Source organism: Lithobates pipiens, unplaced genomic scaffold (assembly GCF_037356315.1).
Source record: "Lithobates pipiens isolate NorthernLeopardFrog02 unplaced genomic scaffold, aLitPip1_a1.2 Scaffold_22, whole genome shotgun sequence".
NCBI lineage: Eukaryota > Metazoa > Chordata > Amphibia > Anura > Ranidae > Lithobates > Lithobates pipiens.
In genome coordinates this window covers 98,018,969-98,036,828 of record NW_027507784.1, presented here as the reverse complement: position 1 = coordinate 98,036,828, position 17,860 = coordinate 98,018,969, and the positions used below count along the sequence as shown (strand labels likewise).

At 43.0% G+C, this 17,860-nt stretch overlaps 1 protein-coding gene across 4 annotated transcripts in view; it reads right to left on the bottom strand.

Annotated features, from left to right (window-relative positions):
- The window catches only part of UBR3 (ubiquitin protein ligase E3 component n-recognin 3), a 301,116-nt gene that overhangs the window by 29,392 nt on the left and 253,864 nt on the right, over positions 1-17,860 (bottom strand). For all 4 annotated transcript variants that reach the window (XM_077447962.1, XM_077447963.1, XM_077447964.1 and 1 more), the window contains 2 exons: positions 5,485-5,609; positions 22-129 (listed from right to left, as the gene is read on the bottom strand). In XM_077447962.1, the coding sequence (XP_077304088.1) occupies positions 22-129; positions 5,485-5,609 (233 nt within the window). The remainder of the gene's footprint in view (positions 1-21; positions 130-5,484; positions 5,610-17,860) is intronic.

The following is a 17,860-nucleotide window of genomic DNA, read 5'->3' as shown; positions in this document are numbered from 1 at the left end:
ATACAACGATTATGTACATACCGTGGTAACGTCCTCTGGCTCTTCATCGCGGAATATCTTTCCTCCAGATAATTCGTTAATCACAAAAGTAAGCAAAGCATCCCAAGACTTCCCTGACGTATAGGAACTCTGTCAAACACCAAAGAATATATGACATGAATATGAATATATAACAGATTGATATTTATTTTTAACCAGCACTTAAACTGAACCTATATTTCCAGCAAATTGTGATTTTTTTTTCTTTTTTAAAACATAATTTCTCTAAAATTACAACGGTTATAATAATGCAGGGACCTAGCTGTACCTATGCCAATAACAGCTTGTGGAAAGTCTGCATTTAAACTGAACATGGGGGAAAAGTTGGGCTGTTAGATGGAGAACTGAATATCTACAGGAAAAATGTGGCATCAGAGGTTAATTCCTACACTGCTATGGTCTTAGTTTGCTTTAATGTGGCCTTCAAAATATTCACCACCCTTGGCATTTTCCGTGTTTGTTGCCTCACAACCTGGAATTAACATGTATTGCTTGAGGATTTGCATCATTTAATTTACAGAACATGCCCACAACTTTGAAGATTTTTTTTATTGTGAAGCAAACACATAGGACAAAATAACTGAAAAAGTCAATGTGCATAACGATTCACCCCCCTAAAGTCAATACTTTGTAGAGCCGCCTTTTGCGGCTATCACAGCTCTAAGTTGCTTTGGATAAGTCTCTATAAGCTTGCCACATCTTACCACTGGGATTTTTGCCCATTCCTCCTTGCAAAACTGCTCCAGCTCCTTAAAGTTGGATGGTTTGCACTTGTAAACAGCAATCTAAGTCTGACCACAGATTTTCTATTGGATTGAGGTCTGGGCTTTGACTAGGCCATTCCAACACATTTACATGTTTCTCCTTAAACCACTCAAGTGTTGCTTTAGCAGTGTTTGGGGTCATTGTCCTGCTGGAAGGTGAACCCCCATCCTAGCCCCAAATCACACACAGAGTGGTACAGGTTTTGTTCAAGAATATCCCTGTATCCCACCATCCATCTTTCCCTCAACTCTGACCAGTTTGCCAGTCCCGAACATCCCCGCATCATGATGCTGCCACCACCATGTTTCACTGTGGGAATGGTAATATTTGGGTGATGTGATGGGTTTGCGCCAGACATAACATTTTCTTTGATGGCCAAAAAGTTCAATTTTAGTCTTAACAGACCTGAGCACCTTCCTCCATACATTTTGGGAGTCACCCACACGCCTTTTCAAAACTCAGAAAGTGCCATCTTGTTTTTTGCAGAAAGTAATGGCTTTCTTCTGGCCACTTTGCCGTAAAGCCCAACTATGGAGCATACGGCTTATTGTCGTCCTATGTACAGATACTCCAGTCTCTGTTGTGGAACGCTGCAGCTCCTCCAGTGTTACCTTAGGTCTCTGTGCTGCCTCTCTGATTTAATGCCCTCCTTGCCCAGTCCGTGAGTCTTGGCAGGTTTGCTGTTGTGCCATGTTCTTTTCCTTTGGTTCTGATAGATTTGATGGTGCTCCTAGGGATCATTAAAGATTTGGATATTTTTTTTTTTTTATAACCTAACCCTCCTGACTTGTACTTAACAACATTGTCCCTTACTTGTTTGTAGAGTTCCTTGGTCTTCATGGCAGTGTTTGGTTAGTGGTGCCACTTGACTAGGTGTTGCAGCCTCTGGGACCTTTCAAAAAGGTGTGTATATGTAATGACAGATCATGTGACACTTAGACTGCACACAGGTGGACATCATTTCACTAATTATGTGACTTGTGAAGGAAATTGGTTGCACCGGAGCTTTTTATAGGCTTCATATGCACATACCAATTATTCGTTTTTTTATTTCTAAAAAAAAATTTTATGTATATATTTTTCTAATTTTACTGCACCAAGACTACTGTTCTGATCCATCACATATAATTCACATTACAAAAACATTGAACTAAAGGCTGTAATGTAACAAAATAGTTAAAAAGCCAAGGTGGGTGAATATTTTTGCAAGGCACTGTACATAGGACAGGTGTGTTTTAAGTGCATGAATATGATGAATACAGTATGGTCTCAGGACTAGTCACAGTCCTGCTCCGGACATGGTTTTACCTAATTTACCCCAAGGCGGCCCAGTGCCATCTTTTTTTTTTTTCATTTTGAATAGGGTAAGGGTGGGTTATAACCCATCAGTTTTTATCCAATCCTCCAGACGGATGGAAAATAGGGTCTCTATCTGTCTGGATTTCACAGACAGGATCGGATAGCAGCAGGTGTTGGCAGACACATCCTTGCTGACATCCGCCACTTCATAGGAGTGAATGGAGTGTCCAATCAGGTCAGCCTGAAAAACTGACAGGCGGACCAAAAAGCCTGTGTTAAAGGGGCCTTAATATCTAAAAGAGCAGCCTTTACATTTGTGGCTTAAAGTCCAACTGAACTTTAAATATAAATTAAGCGCAGGTGCATTAACACAAAAGATGTATGAAAGTCGTAAGGGCTAGTTTACATTAACGTTGCTCTCGAGTGATACACGTTCAGTTTGCTCTTCAGAGGGAATTTGACAGGTGGTGAGGAGGTATTGTATCACCTCCTCACTGCCTGCTTTAACCGCTTAAAGCCTGCATGGATCACGTTCAGCGGGAAAGACTGAAAAAGTAAACTAATACAACAATCATATCATAGTTGGTAAGCTGCAATATAAAAAACGCTTGATTAGGGTTTAACACTGCTTTAAGCTTTGTTCGTTTGCACACATTGTATCTTTCAGTAACATTACAAGTCTGCAGGAATATGAAGATGTCCCAAAACAGAACAGTAGCATAATCTTTATGTTATCATTAAAAAGCAGTCCATGTGCTCCAGATAAATACAGTATGTATCGGCGTATAACATGCATTTTTTTCACCTTAAAATCAGGGGAAAAATCGCGGGGTGCGTGTTATACGCCGATCCTCCGCGATTTCAGCACAATTTTTTTGGGCTCTGGGCGGCCGAAAGCCGCCGAGAAGGTCCGAGAGCGGCCGAAAGCCGCCGAGAAGGTCCGAGAGCAGCCGAAAGCCGCCGAGAAGGTCCGAGAGCAGCCGAAAGCCGCCGAGAAGGTCCGAGAGCGGTCGAAAGCCACCAAGAACTTCCGGGCGCCGCCGAGATGTCCTGTGCAATTTTTTTGGGCTCTGGGCGGCCGAAAGCCGCCGAGAAGGTCCGAGAGCGGCCGAAAGCCGCCGAGAAGGTCCGAGAGCAGCCGAAAGCCGGCGAGAAGGTCCGAGAGCAGCCGAAAGCCGCCGAGAAGGTCCGAGAGCGGTCGAAAGCCACCAAGAACTTCCGGGCGCCGCCGAGATGCACAGGACATCTCGGCGGCGCCATTTTTAAAAACATAAGCTGACATTATCAATGATGCAGAAGGCTACGACGGACAGGCTGCAATGACAAGGCTGCAATGACGGACAGGCTGCACGACAAGCTGCATGACAAGGCTGCAATGATGGACAGGCTGCATGACAAAGCTGCAAATGATGCTGACAAGGCTTCAGATGGACACTGATAAGGCTGCATTGATGGGCATTTAAATGTAAGTTTTTTTTCCTTAAAATTCCCTCCTAAAAGTTTTTCCCACAAAATTCCCTCCTAAACTTGGGGTGTGTGCTATACGCCGGCTCGTGTTATACACCGATAAATACGGTAATTTTGCCTATATTATATAATATAAGTGCACTGCAGGAATTAGAAAGCATTTCTTCAGTCTCCTCACTTCCACTAATCAGAGAAAAAGTTAAAATGTGAAAGGCTGCAGTACTCTAGTCACCACCACCGTACAGAAAAATAGATCCCTGCCCGATTAGTAGCTAAAGAAAGATGGCTCATTTCCTTTAAGCTGGGCACATTTTTTATTTTTTCATTCAACCCAGTGGGCTGAACAAAAAAATAAATACAAATATACAGAACACTGTACTATCGCAAGCAATGCTAGTTTGACAATCTCCCCCACTGAGATATTGTTTCTGTGTGCTAAGCCATTGTCTCCCCCCCCCCCCCCACCCAGAACACATTAACCAGTGCTTGCAGACATTGGCTGCGAGCGCTGATCGAAAGCTGATCTTCTAGCATGCTTGTTCGACAGAAGCTGGTCACGGAGCTTTACACAAGGGCTGATAGTGAGATGGTTCCTGCTGAACTAACTGCGTTCAGTCGATTTTCGACCAGTGTATACCTATTCTTAGGAGAAAAAAGCAGATAAAGATATTGTCAGGGGGAGACCCGTGATCACTAAGAGGTAATAAATGCCTACAGTATAGGTGTTAGACTTACACACTACTTCGCATGCATGCACTTAAAGATAATCTGTCACTTTGCCCATTCAGGCTCCATTCTTTATCCTAATTTGCACTGGAATAAACCTATACCTGGACAAGTAATTCCTGGTGTAGCGCTTTAGCCCTCATTCGCATTGGATCGTATACTATTGCCAGCATCAAATCAAATGCATCAAATGGGTGCAACGCGGACTTTCCAGTGCCGCACCAATTTGAAAAAGTAGTTCCTGCACTACTTTTGCAAATATCAGGTGTGACTTGCATAGACATCTGAGCTTGAAGCTGCACAGTGCACAGATGTCTTCCAAGTCACAGCCCAAGTTGCACTGACATGGGGCTTTGAAATCGTGCGATTTCAGATGAAGTTGTACGATTTCAAACTCGCAGTCAATGTGAACGAGGGTTAAATCTCTGGTCCACTTTGTCCATTCAAGTTGTCTTGACAGACACCCTCCCACTGATATTTACCTTCTCTCACTCTCAGTTTATCTGTTGGGGTCTAATCCATGTATAAGCTCCTCGTTGATCTGTGTTGGAGCTTACACAAGGTTGATAACCATCTTTTCTCCCCCACATCATAGTGTTTAGGTCTAGCTGATTGGCTGCACAAGCCTGAAAACTGCATCCTGGGAATAAGGGGAGAAGGCTTCATGCTCTCCATAACCATAAATTCTGGGAATTAATGAGGACTCCAAAAGACCAGCTTAGGAGCCCAGGAAGGCATGCATCAGTAGGCATTTGTGTATGTGGGGGGTCCTGTCAATAGTCCAAAATGGGCAAAGTGGTAGAACAATTTGATGCTCAGTCTGCTTTAAGTATTTTCTTAGGCTGTCTGCTTTTCTGAAATATAAATCCTGCAATGCAATAAATTCTGCCACCGCTGCATGTTTACAGCTGACACTTTTTATAAGGGCTGATGTATGAAAAAAAATCACCCTTATTTTTAATAGCTTCTTCCATAACAGCCTATCTCACAATAGCTCTCACAAAAATAGAAAGCATTGATTTCCCCACCGTAACAGTTATTTAAGAAACGTTCAATATCTAGCACTGGCACATTCAAGCTTAATCTGCCAGGGGCAGTAGGAATGAGGGGACATCATGTTCTTGCTTAACCTTTTACAGTGTTTTTATTTTTTCATATATTTAAAAGTACATTTTCAGAAATACTAACTTTTTTGTGTGCTCCGCATTCCTTCCATGTTGCACGTTCCTCAGGACGAAGCCTAATAGTGAATGCAATCAGTGCTTGAGTGTACAGTAGTGAATAGAACACCTTCACGATGCAGGTAAAATGTTCTGCAGATGAAACAAATAATATGTGAAAATCATTTAATTACTTCTATTTTCAAGGGTAATAAATAAGCATGTGTCATAACAAGCTACTGAATGATAAAGGGCTTTTACACAGGTATGGCATACTGCTGTCTAATGGATAATATCGTATCTCCCCAAGAACTTTAAGTGTCACTAAACCCACCTCATAAATAAAACTGAAAAAATGCTCTATTACATGCTACTGAAAAAATGGTTGATCCCACTGCTCTTTATAGCCGCCTTCTTTTTATGTTCCAAATTCAGCCAAGGATCTTGAAGCTGCGGTGGCAGCTCTGCACATGCTCAGTTTTCAGAGAGGGTCTATGCTGAGCATTTCCCCCCATCACATCTGAGTAGCCTATGTGACTATAGAGTCCCACATCTGGCTGTATACACAGTGGTAAATGACAGCCCACTCCATCTCTCCTCCTCCATGCCCACTAACCAGTTAAACACAAAAGGGGAGGGATATTACATGTATATTAATGGAGACTTTACCTCCCACTTTTTCTAAGACACAGGCTGGAGGCGGCATGACAGCTTGTGACTGGCAGAAATCTGCCCACACCATGGTATTTCCACACAATAATAAAGATTTCAAATATATAATTGTATGACAATTTAAAAGTTTATTAATCATATTTTTACATTTTGAACATGTGACCAGCAGCAGAGGACTAGAAGCTCCTCCTGCTTACGTTTCCCTGCAGACAGGCTGGGAAAGAGCTGGGTTATGTGACAGCTGTATAACAATTAGGAAAGATTTTTTTTTTTTTATTAAAATAATTGTAGTGCCATCATCCACATACAGAAAGAGAAGGGACAATGTCAATTAAACAGTGTGTGTTTTGTATCACTTTAAAGCAGAACTAAATGCAAAAATTCATTTCTAAACAGGCAGTTTTTATTTTTTATTTTTTTATTGCAGAAGAGACATTCAATGTCTTTTCTGCAATAAATCACACTTACCTGCCTATTTACAATCCTCTGCAGAACGTATGCACAAGCACAGATCCATTTACATTCTGGATACACTCCTGCGCATGCATGGGGGTAAGCTTATCCCACACCAGCCAAGCAAAATGGCTAAAGACAGAGACCTGGAAGAACCCAGGGAGAAGACTATAGCAAGGGACTTCGCAGGCATCAGAGCATAGCTGATTCTTTGTGCCTTTAGTTCTGCTTTAAAATATCCACCCAAGTATAATACTGGTATATTGGTTTTCAATGACCATCAGTGTGTCCTAGCTCCTAATCTGTGATAGCGATAGTAAAATTGCACATGTGAAGAGACTAGCAGGAGAGTCTGAAACATCAGCTGGCTTCTGATGGCTTAGATTGGTGGAAAGAAATGGAAAATGCAGTTTTTTTTTTGTACAGTGAAACAGTTCAAAATCGAAAAAAAAAACATTGTATTGACTTTGACTGCAAATTTGGCTCACTAGGGCTTAATAAAGACTGGCACATGCTGAAAAATATGCTCATTTCTACGTCTGGTTATTTTGTGCTTCCTGTGGCAAATACAAATAACACAAGACAATTTGTAAAAGGCTAAGTTCACCTTTGCAGGTAAAATGTTTTTTTTTTTTTTTTTTTTTAAATTTCACATTTAGTATTCTTCTCTAAAGGAGCCTGAAGAGCATGGCTCATGATCAGTAGATCATGTGTGAAATGTCCAGCTCCTGCAGACTCTCGGGATAGGTGTCTGCCCAAACTTGTGATATGAGCAGTTACTTAAGAACAAAAAGATCAATGAACTACAAAGACACTCACCAGTGCCTTCATATTTCATTGAGAAGAACAAGCTGTCAGCTGCAATGGATGACGGTTCTTAATTCACAGGAAAATGTGAATGAATGATGCAGCCATATGGGCAGAGCCCCGCATGTGGCAGCTTGGTTTTCAAATTGTGACAGCGAGTGTGGGGAGAGGATCCTCCGCCCACTGTCATGGGGGGGGGGGGGGGGTCAAAGTGAGAAGGTGGAGATGCTGGAACATGTAACACGTTTCAAAAGAGAACTTATCCTTTAAGTTGTCTCATGGTGGTGGTTCGATAGATTTGAGATCATTTACACTGGCATGCATCAAAATTTAAGAGCAAAGCTGAGGCAATATTCTGCTCAGATCATCCTACATTTTCTTCTCACTGCATTGCTGTACCTTGCTGGCCATCCATACACAGCTATCTCTCTTCAGCTTCCTGTATTGCTGATTGTAGCTGTCCACTGTTCTCACTACAGTATTTACGTCACTCTTGTAAAGGTATAGATTTTTGAAAAGTTTTTTAAATTAGAGCATTGAAGCAAGTGCCACTTTCATTTGGTGCAGGTGATAGCACATTTAAAGTGATTTGGTGCTGCTGGTGCAACACCACATAGAACTTGTTTTATAATATTATTAAATTGGCACATAAAAATTGCACAACTATTTACACCACAAAACTGATGTATGTACTTTTTTAAATTCCCCCCATTGTTTAAAATAATTAGTTCAGTTTATCATCTTCCACGATGTCATTATCTTAAAGATTCTCATACATTTTCCAACAAGCAGTCTGCCCAAAGACAAAGTGAGAAGCTCATACTTTGCCTTTTTTTTCATCCTGAAGCTCTTGGTACAAATTTACATGAACTTTAACTAGGCTTTAAGCCAGTACCGCTGTGAATGTCTTACCAAAAAGAGAAAAAAGGAATAATCTTCCAGTAACTAATATTAGATGTCTGCTACTCCACTAAGGTCTCATTTACAAGGGTGACAGCCCTTGCGGTCCCTCTGAACAAGCGTTTTGCAGTGGATCACTTTGCAGAGAGCTGCTACATGCAGCTGAGAGGTAATGTCTCCTCCTCACCACTAGTTTTAAACCTGAAAAGGCCGCTGCATGTGGTAGTAGGGTGGCACTGTTCACTTGAATGAGTTGTGTTTTCAGTGGTGGTCCTGACTATCGAAAGTGACAAGGGTTTAAAAAGTTGCCATGGCATTGATAAAGCTCAGAGAAGTTGCATGTTTTTCTTTGGGTGGGCAGTTTTTACCCCCCTGCGTCTGCCCATATGCATGCAGCCCAAAGTTGGTGAAAAGCCGCAATATAGGAGGAAATGCTGCAATCTGTTTGACCAAGTCGGAAACAAGACTGCTGCAGATCTGACACACAGGAAATTTGTACATATTTTCTTCAGGGACTAGCTGAAAGATCTCTATGCGCCAAATCCTTCAAAAGCTCATTTCCACTTTACTGTTATAAGGTCAAGCCCACCAAACAGATATTTTGGTCATAGTGGAGCTTGGTGTATGGAGTCTGTTCCAGGCTTCTTAGGTCGCCGATACTCCACCAGGAATATCTCCCCGCCAAAATTTCTGCTCCTCTTCCTAGCCACTTAAGAGTTTTGGATATTCTTGTCAAGCGTTTATGTTCCAGCACTTAAGACTGCATTTTTCATAAATATAAAACAATAGATCCATAAAGAAAAGTGGAATACTCGCATACAAGCCATAGCAGGTAGGCAAAGTCATGCGCAGAGATCTCACTAATAAAGACCCTGAAAGACGTTGGAAATTATCAGGTGGTTTACCTTTCCAGTAAAATCTGATATAGGACCAAATCCTCCATTCTGCATACTTCACAATGTTCATGATGGTGCACTCCTTTCTAAGAATAATTTCTATAGCCAGCTATTCTTCAGCCTCTTCTGGCTGCATCAATAGAGCAGTTTTATTATTGCCTTCAGCTGTCTAATCAATCAGCAGACTTATACAGCAAGTTTTAAGTAGACTTTATTGAATACTGTGGCTCTGACGGTGGGCATTTTATTTACTGGAAAAAGACATGGACAAGCAGTAGTGGAAGTGATGCGAACAGCAGAAAACAATGAAATAATCCTTATGGCAGAATGACAGGAACAGTGGAAAAGGAACAAAAAGTTCTAGCTTATATTTAGTACACCTGTCAACTTGTAGCAAACAATACGCTGCTGCAAAGAATAGGGCAAGGGAGGTAAAGATTTCTATTCACAAACTAACTAGCAATTTTCAATTCTGAAATGGTGCTTTTTTTGCCCTCTGACTTTCCTTTTCCCTATTCCAGGTCAGTGTCTCAAAATACTAAATCTAGGAAAAACCAAGAAACTAGCATTATGACCTAAGCACTTAAATATCATTCTTCCTCCCCCTCCCCTTCGATCCTTGTGGAATCAAGTCTTCGCCTTTTCCCGTACTTCCACACTGCTTTCCAAAAAAAAAAAACAGCCGCCTGCTGAACATGACTTCTCCGGGCACTTGACAGTGCTGCTCCCAACCACGCTGCTAATAAAGGAGTGGTGTCAACCAGTGACCCCGCCCCTATGACAGCCCTCAGAAACCTTGTCTGACGCAGTGGGTGGTGGAGTCACCTGTGAAATCACCAGATGACCCTGTTTGCCTATGACATAAGGCAGAGTCTCTGAGGGGCTGTCATAGGGGCAGGGTCATACAATGACGTTACTGGGTCATACAGTGGTCATACAGTGACGTAACCCCGCCCCCGTTGTAATCATTAACTTGTGCATCCGGTTTGAAAAAAAACAGAAACAATCCTCATTAGGAAATGTATGCAATGTCCATGCATTAAATTTTCAAGTAGTTGCCTTGCCTCACAGCATGTGGGGACACAGGGGTGCTGCCCCTCTAATCCATGGGTCCGGCCCCATGGATTTCAATGGGGGTTGTTTTTTTTAGGCTCTAATTGGTATTTCAAAAAAGGGTGGGCTTGGGGTGCAGAGCCACCCCCCCCCCCCCCGGCTGGAGCACCAGCCGCCACTGCCTCAAAGTACAGTAAAACATTAAGTATGCGGCTAACAGATCTTTAAGCAAGTGGTTGTCACCTGGAGAGAAAAAGCAGAATCCAAGCATACATTGGCAAAAACTGCTGGAGACAGATGCTGTCTATGCAAGTCAGTGGATAAAGTCTCACAAGTGGGAGAATTAACATGCTTTTAAACATCATCCAATTCAGGGACGTTGCCAGCAATACTACTCCACAAACTGTGGCTTGTCAAAATATCTCACTGCTTCAGCATATTGCCCGCTCTGTCAAACCGATTACCCATCGAAACGCTTCTCTCCAGATCTGGTAACATCCTGGGGTAGTTAGTACATTCGTATGGTAATGTTGCTATGTTTCCGGGGCCCCAGGAAGATAAGAGGGCATGGCCGTTGTGACATCACTGCATGCTGACGATTTTTGTAGTTGTACTGAGGGCACCTTCCTCGGATGACAATGTTGAAAAAAGCATACAAATTCTCCCACTTGTAAGACTTTATCCGCTGACTTGATTAAACTGCATCCCTCCCTGCTTAACAGCAATTTCTACCCTTCTGCTTTTTCTCTCCAGCTGACAACCGCTTGCTTAAAGATCTTCTAGCCATTTACTTACCTTCATATATTATCATACCGTGAGGCAACTGCTTGAATTTTAAATGCATTGACATTGCACAAATTTCCTAATAAGGAGACATTTAATTGATGGCAATCTTGGCTTGGATGATTGTTTCAGTTTTCAAATAGGATAAATAGATCAAATTTATGATTACTGGCCAATCTGCATAGTATCTAAGGCAGTGTTTCTCAAGGCACCCCAACAGGTCATGTTTTCAGGATTTCCATTATTTTGCACCGGTTATTTGATCAGCTTCACTGCCTTAGTATGTACCACAGCCATTTCATCTAAGGGAAATCTTGAAAACATGACCTGTTGGGCAGCCATCAGAACTGGCAGTTGACGAACACTGATCTAAGGTATGAGGCACTTAATGAGCCACTTACTGATTGCATGTCACAGTAGTGATACCCAAGATTAAACTGTACTCATACCCAAGTGAATATATTTGGTGGGATCTGCAGTAAGCCAAGCACGTGAGACTAGCCATATTTTACTTGTGCCATAGCTTATTGCAGAAGTCACTGTGACATTCACCGCATGAATTTAGTCTTTCATTTAGGATTTTATTATTTTGTGCTGGAAATTGATAGATGTAGATTTTTTCAATAAGTACATTTTGCTATTTTTGATTTAGATGCTACACGGCCATTCTAAGCAACCTCTTATTGAGCAGGGGGTCAATACCTGTGTTTAGTATTAGCCTTTTTTTTTTTTTTTTTTAAAAGAACTATGCCTATTATGTTACAGTTTTTTTGTCACTGCATGTTCATACGTGTCAAGAACCACTTGTAACCTTTATCCGTTAAAGTTGAAATGAGCTGGACACAGACAGGATAATAAAAAAAAGGACAATTTGCCACAAACTGATAATGTCACTGTAACTAGTGTAGAAACAGGAATTAGTCTATACTAGTATACAAGATAGCCGACTCTACTGTGTATCAATGACAGATAGACGTCAACAGACTGATTCTGATTGACATGTATACAAATAATTTTATACACAGAAAATTTTATATACACTACACGCAGCAGGCTTGGCACTAAGTGTACACTGTGTACTGTATCAGTTATGGAAATCTGTGGCCATTCATTTTTACCTAGGATATGCCATCAATCATGCAAGAGGCGCATCACTTATTCAGACAATCAATTTTACTTTATACACTATGATGACATGAAATATCACTAAATAAATACAGCAGCTATGAGCTGAAACTTAACACAGACAAGTTCACGTCATTATGTTTTAGAAACTTTGAAATTAAAAAAAAACAAAAAAAATATAAAAAAAAATAAGATTCAAAGTATAATTTGTATTAAGAGAAAATAGAAGTCGCCAATGCTAATTGACTGTCATGCTGATCCAATAGTTTTGATATCTTTTCAAGTCACTAATCTGGAATTCATTCTTCAGTCTGACTTCAAAATATGCCTAGTTGTTCCAGTGAGCAACTCAAAAGGTGTTGGGAGGCTGAGACAGCCATGCAGCCTGAGAGCGCCAGGCAACTAACATTCTTATAGAAACACAAGATTCGCTAATTGATTTTACGTTTTGATTATTGTATTTCTCGGTGTATAACATGCACCCCAATTTTAAGAGGGAAGTTTAAAAAGGAAAAAATGTTTTCATAGCTCCCCATCCAGTACGCAGGCCCCCCTCTCCTTGTACCATACACAGCCCCCCATCCAGTACACAGCCCCCCTTCTCCCTGCACAGTACACATCCCCCCTATACAGTACACAGCCCCCCTCTCCCTGCAGAATACACAGCCCCCATCCTATATACAGCCCCCCCATCTCCCTGCACAGTTATACAGCCCCCCTCTCCCTGCACAGTACACAGTCCCTCATTCATTATACAGCCCCCTCCCCCTGCACAATACACAGCCCCCCATCCAGTATACAGATCCCTCTCCCTGCACAGTACACAGCCCCCCCCCACCCAGTATACAGCCCCCTCTCCCAGTGGCTGCCCTGAGGGTTGCTGTTATACACCAATAAATGTGGTATATAGTATTCTTAACTATTCCAGGATTTTTGACTGCAGCAGTTTTTTGATCTTTTGTTTTTAGACTAAGTGCACCTTTGTTGTTTTTAATGAAACATTCTTAGACGTGCAAAAAAAAAAAAAAAAAACATTTCTGTCAGAGTTTTTTTTTTAAAGTGATATTAACCACTTTCAGACCGGACCATTTTGCTGGTAAATGACCAGAGGTCTTTTTACACTTTGGCACTGCGCTGCTTTAACTGGTAATTGCGCGGTCATGCAATGTTGTACCCAAACAAAATTTGCGTCCTTTTCTTCCCACAAATAGAGCTTTCTTTTGATGGTATTTGATTGCCTCTGCGATTTTTATTTTTTGCGATATAAACGTAAAAAGACCGCAAATTTTGAAAAAAAATGATATTTTCTACTTTTTGTTATTAGAAAAATCCAATAAACTCAATTTTAGTCATACATTTAGGCCAAAATGTATTCAGCCACATGTCTTTGGTAAAAAAAAAGTCAATAACTGTATATTTATTGGTTTGCGCAAAAGTTGTCACATCTACAAACTAAGGTACATTTTCTGGAATTTACGCAGCTTTTAGTTTACGACTGCCTATCTCATTTCTTGAGGTGCTAAAATGGCAGGGCAGTACAAAAACCCCCCAAATGACCCCATTTTGGAAAGTAGACCCCCTAAGGAAATTGATAAGTGGCATGTTGAGCCCATTGAATATTTTATTTTTTTGCCTCAAGCGATTGAATAATGACAAAAATTATTTATTTATTTTTTTTACACAAAGTTGTCATTAAATGATATATTGCTCACACATGCTATGGGCATATGTGAAATGACACCCCAAAATAAATTCTGCTGCTTCTCCTGAGTACGGGGATACCACATATGTGGTACTTTTTGGGAGCCTAGCCGCGTACGGGGCCCCGAAAACCAAGCACCGCCTTCAGGCTTTCTAAGGGCGTAAATTTTTGAGTTCACTTCTCACTACCTATTACAGTTTTGAAGGCCATAAAATGCCAAGTTGGCACAAAACCCCCACAAATGACCCCATTTTAGAAAGTAGACACCCCAAGCTATTTGCTGAGAGGCATGTTGAGTCCATGGAATATTTTATATTTTGCCACAAGTTGCGGGAAAATTACAAACTTTTTTTTTTTTTTTACACAAAGTTGTCACTAAATGATATATTGCTCACGCATGCCATGGGCATATGTGAAATGACACCCCAAAATAAATTCTGCTGCTTCTCTTGAGTATGGGGATACCACATATGTGGGACTTTTTGGGAGCCTAGCCGCGTACGGGGCCCCGAGAACCAAGCACCGCCTTCAGGCTTTCTAAGGGCGTTACAGTTTTGAAGGCCATAAAATGCCAAGATGGCACAAACCCCCCCCAAATGACCCCATTTTGGAAAGTAGACACCCCTAAATTTACGGGTACACTAGTGAGACTAGGTAATAAATGGCGGGTGCCCTGAAACTATAAAAAAATAACTAACCAACCAGCGTCACCTGTAACAGTTATATGGTGATCACTGGTGAAAGGGTTAACTAGGGGGCAATCAGGGGGCTTTATGCGGTAGTATATGGGGGTCCCTGGCACTATAAAAAGCTGCGGCGAACCTAAATACCTACCTGCCTAACTAGCGTCACCTGTGACACTAATACAGCGATCAGAAAAACGATCGCTTATTAGGCTGGGTTCACACTGGAGCGATGCGGGAACGCCACGAATCCGCGGCGGGTTCCCGCATCGCATGCCTCCCGGCGGCAGTTCACACTGCCCTATGCGAACTGCTGGGAGGGTCAGTGAAATGTTAATGACACCCCCAGATCAGTTTGCATATCGCAGTGCGATCTGCAAACTCGGATCGCATGGTGTGAACACCCATGTGATCCGATTCTGCTGCGGACCAAAAAAAGGGTCCCGTGCGAGTTTGCGGCGGGTGCGGCGGGTGCAACGCGAATTCAGCCATACTATCTGTATGGCTGAACTCGAATCGCACAGAGATCGGATGTGATTTGCACTGCAGTGCGGTGCGAATCACATCCGTTCTCATAAACCGCTGCAATGTGAACCCAGCCTTAGTGACACTGGCGACGGGGGGTGATCACGGGGTTAAACCTTTATTGGGGGGGTTAGGGGGGTACCTTAGAACTAAAGGGGGCTAACCCTAACTGCCCTAACAGTTATTACAGTCACAAATGACACCCGCCGTGTAATCAGGGGGTTAAACCTTTATTAGGTAATAAATGGCGGGTGCCCTGAAACTATAAAAAAATAACTAACCAACCAGCGTCACCTGTAACAGTTATATGGTGATCACTGGTGAAAGGGTTAACTAGGGGGCAATCAGGGGGCTTTATGCGGTAGTATATGGGGGTCCCTGGCGCTATAAAAAGCTGCGGCGAACCTAAATACCTACCTGCCTAACTAGCGTCACCTGTGACACTAATACAGCGATCAGAAAAATGATCGCTTATTAGGCTGGGTTCACACTGGAGTGATGCGGGAACGCTACGAATCCGCGGCAGGTTCCCGCATCGCATGCCTCCCGGCGGCAGTTCACACTGCCCTATGCGAACTGCTAGGAGTGTCAGTAAAATGTTAATGACACCCCCAGATCAGTTCGCATATCGCAGTGCGATCTGCAAACTCGGATCGCATGGTGTGAACACCCATGCGATCCGATTCTGCTGCGGACCAAAAAAAGGGTCCCGTGCGAATTTGCGGCGGGTGCGGCGAATGGCTGAACTCGAATCGCAGAGATCGGATGTGATTTGCACTGCAGTGCGGTGCGAATCACATCCGTTCTCATAAACCGCTGCAATGTGAACCCAGCCTTAGTGACACTGGCGACGGGGGGTGATCACGGGGTTAAACCTTTATTGGGGGGGTTAGGGGGGTACATTAGAACTAAAGGGGGCTAACCCTAACTGCCCTAACAGTTATTACAGTGACAAATGACACCAATGCAAAAAAAAAAAAAAATGCATTGGTGTCACTGTGACTGGAGGGGGGGGGGCAGGGGTAATTGGGGGGGGTGATCGGGGGGTAAAGGGGGGGTGTGAGTGTGCCTGGCATGTTCTACTGTGTAGTGTAGTGCTTGTGCAACTCACCGATGCTCTCTCCTCGGTGCCGGAACGAAAAATACCGACACGGAGGAGAGATTACATCACTTCCTCTCCTGTGTTTACATTACAGGAGAGGAAGTGATGCAATGCTTCACTCCCATTCAACAGGAGCGATCGCGAGGGGGTGGCCATGAACGAATGGCCGACTCCTCATCACCGATCGCTCCTGCACGGATACCGACCGGCGCAGGCACCGGGCGGGGGCCCGTTCGGGCCCCCGACCCGCGGGAAGGCAGGGACGTACATGTAAGCCCATATGCCTGCTCGTGCCATGCTGTCGACGTACATCGTCGTGCGGCGGTCGGGAAGTGGTTAAAGTCTTGTTTTTTTTTTTTTGGTTTAAAAATAAACATGTTAAAAACTTACCTGCTCTGTGCAGTACTTCTGCACAGAGTAGCCCAGATCCTCTTCTCGGGTCCACAGTCGGCGCTCCTGACCCCTCGTCCCTTGCCGGGTGCGCCACAGCAAGCGGCTTGCTATGGGGGCACCCAAGCCGCTGCTGTGTGTCCCCATTCAGACATGGAGCTGTGGGTCGGCCCTACCCCCTCTCTCATTGGCTCATTGACTTTGAAAGCAGCAGGAGCAAATGCTTTCTCACAGCCAATCAGGAGGGAGAGTCCCAGACGGCTGAGGCTCTCGTGCAACATCACTGGATCGAGATGTGGCTCACGTGAGTATTAGGGGGGCTGTGAGGGCCTGCTGCATAAAAATAAAAAACCCTGCCTTTATAACCACAAAGGCAAAACTCTTTTTTGCAGACTTACATTGGTCTTGCTTGGTCCGATGTAAGTATCCTTATCTGATTATCTAGACGGCAGCTGGGTAAGCTGAAAATCACTGTAGGACTCCATGCTGCATACGAAAGTCATGATCTTCCAGGTGCTGCTTCAGCCTCATCCTCTCTGCTCACAGAACACAAGAGGTCGCTTGTTTAGCTTTGCCACCTTTCAGAGAGAGCCTTGTAGGTTTTTCAATATAAGGCTTTCTCTGCTAGGACGAGGTAGATTGTGACACCTTGTATTCATAGAAAAAAAAAAAAAATACAAGACATTCTCTGAATGGTGGCGATGCTGAGCGAACGTCTTTAGTGTGCAGAAAGGAAGCCACTGGAGCAGCACCTAGAGGACTGAGGATACTATAGTGATTTTCCCCATTCCCAGTAGCCCTTCATATATCAGATACTTACATGAAGCCAAGCTGGACCATGTAGCATTGCAAAAAAAGATCTTTCCTGGAGCTCTGATTTAAATCAGAACCTTCATCTTAAATACACTGTATGCACTGTAAAAAAAAATACAGCTTCATCTGAAACACTCCGCTCCTCTCCAGCACTAACCTCTGCAGACTCACCGCTCTTCCATCCAGTGTTGATACTTTTGAGGATGAACAATGCCCAGAGTAATACAACTCACTTCCGGTGAGCCTAGGATGTCATGGACACATACCTTGGGGATGTGTCATCACCAGCCTGGTCTCACAACACCATTACAATATACAAGCACCACCAAGTAAATACACCGTTCCAGGAAAATACCTTCCCTGTTGCTTAGCTATCCCTGCATATGAAGTGGGCGCTGGGCCTGCTTGCATCAGGAACATATAAAAGAAAAAAGTCTGGATGGCCGAACTCTGGTACAGTCACCTTTATTACATATAGTAAAGATGACAAACCATACAGC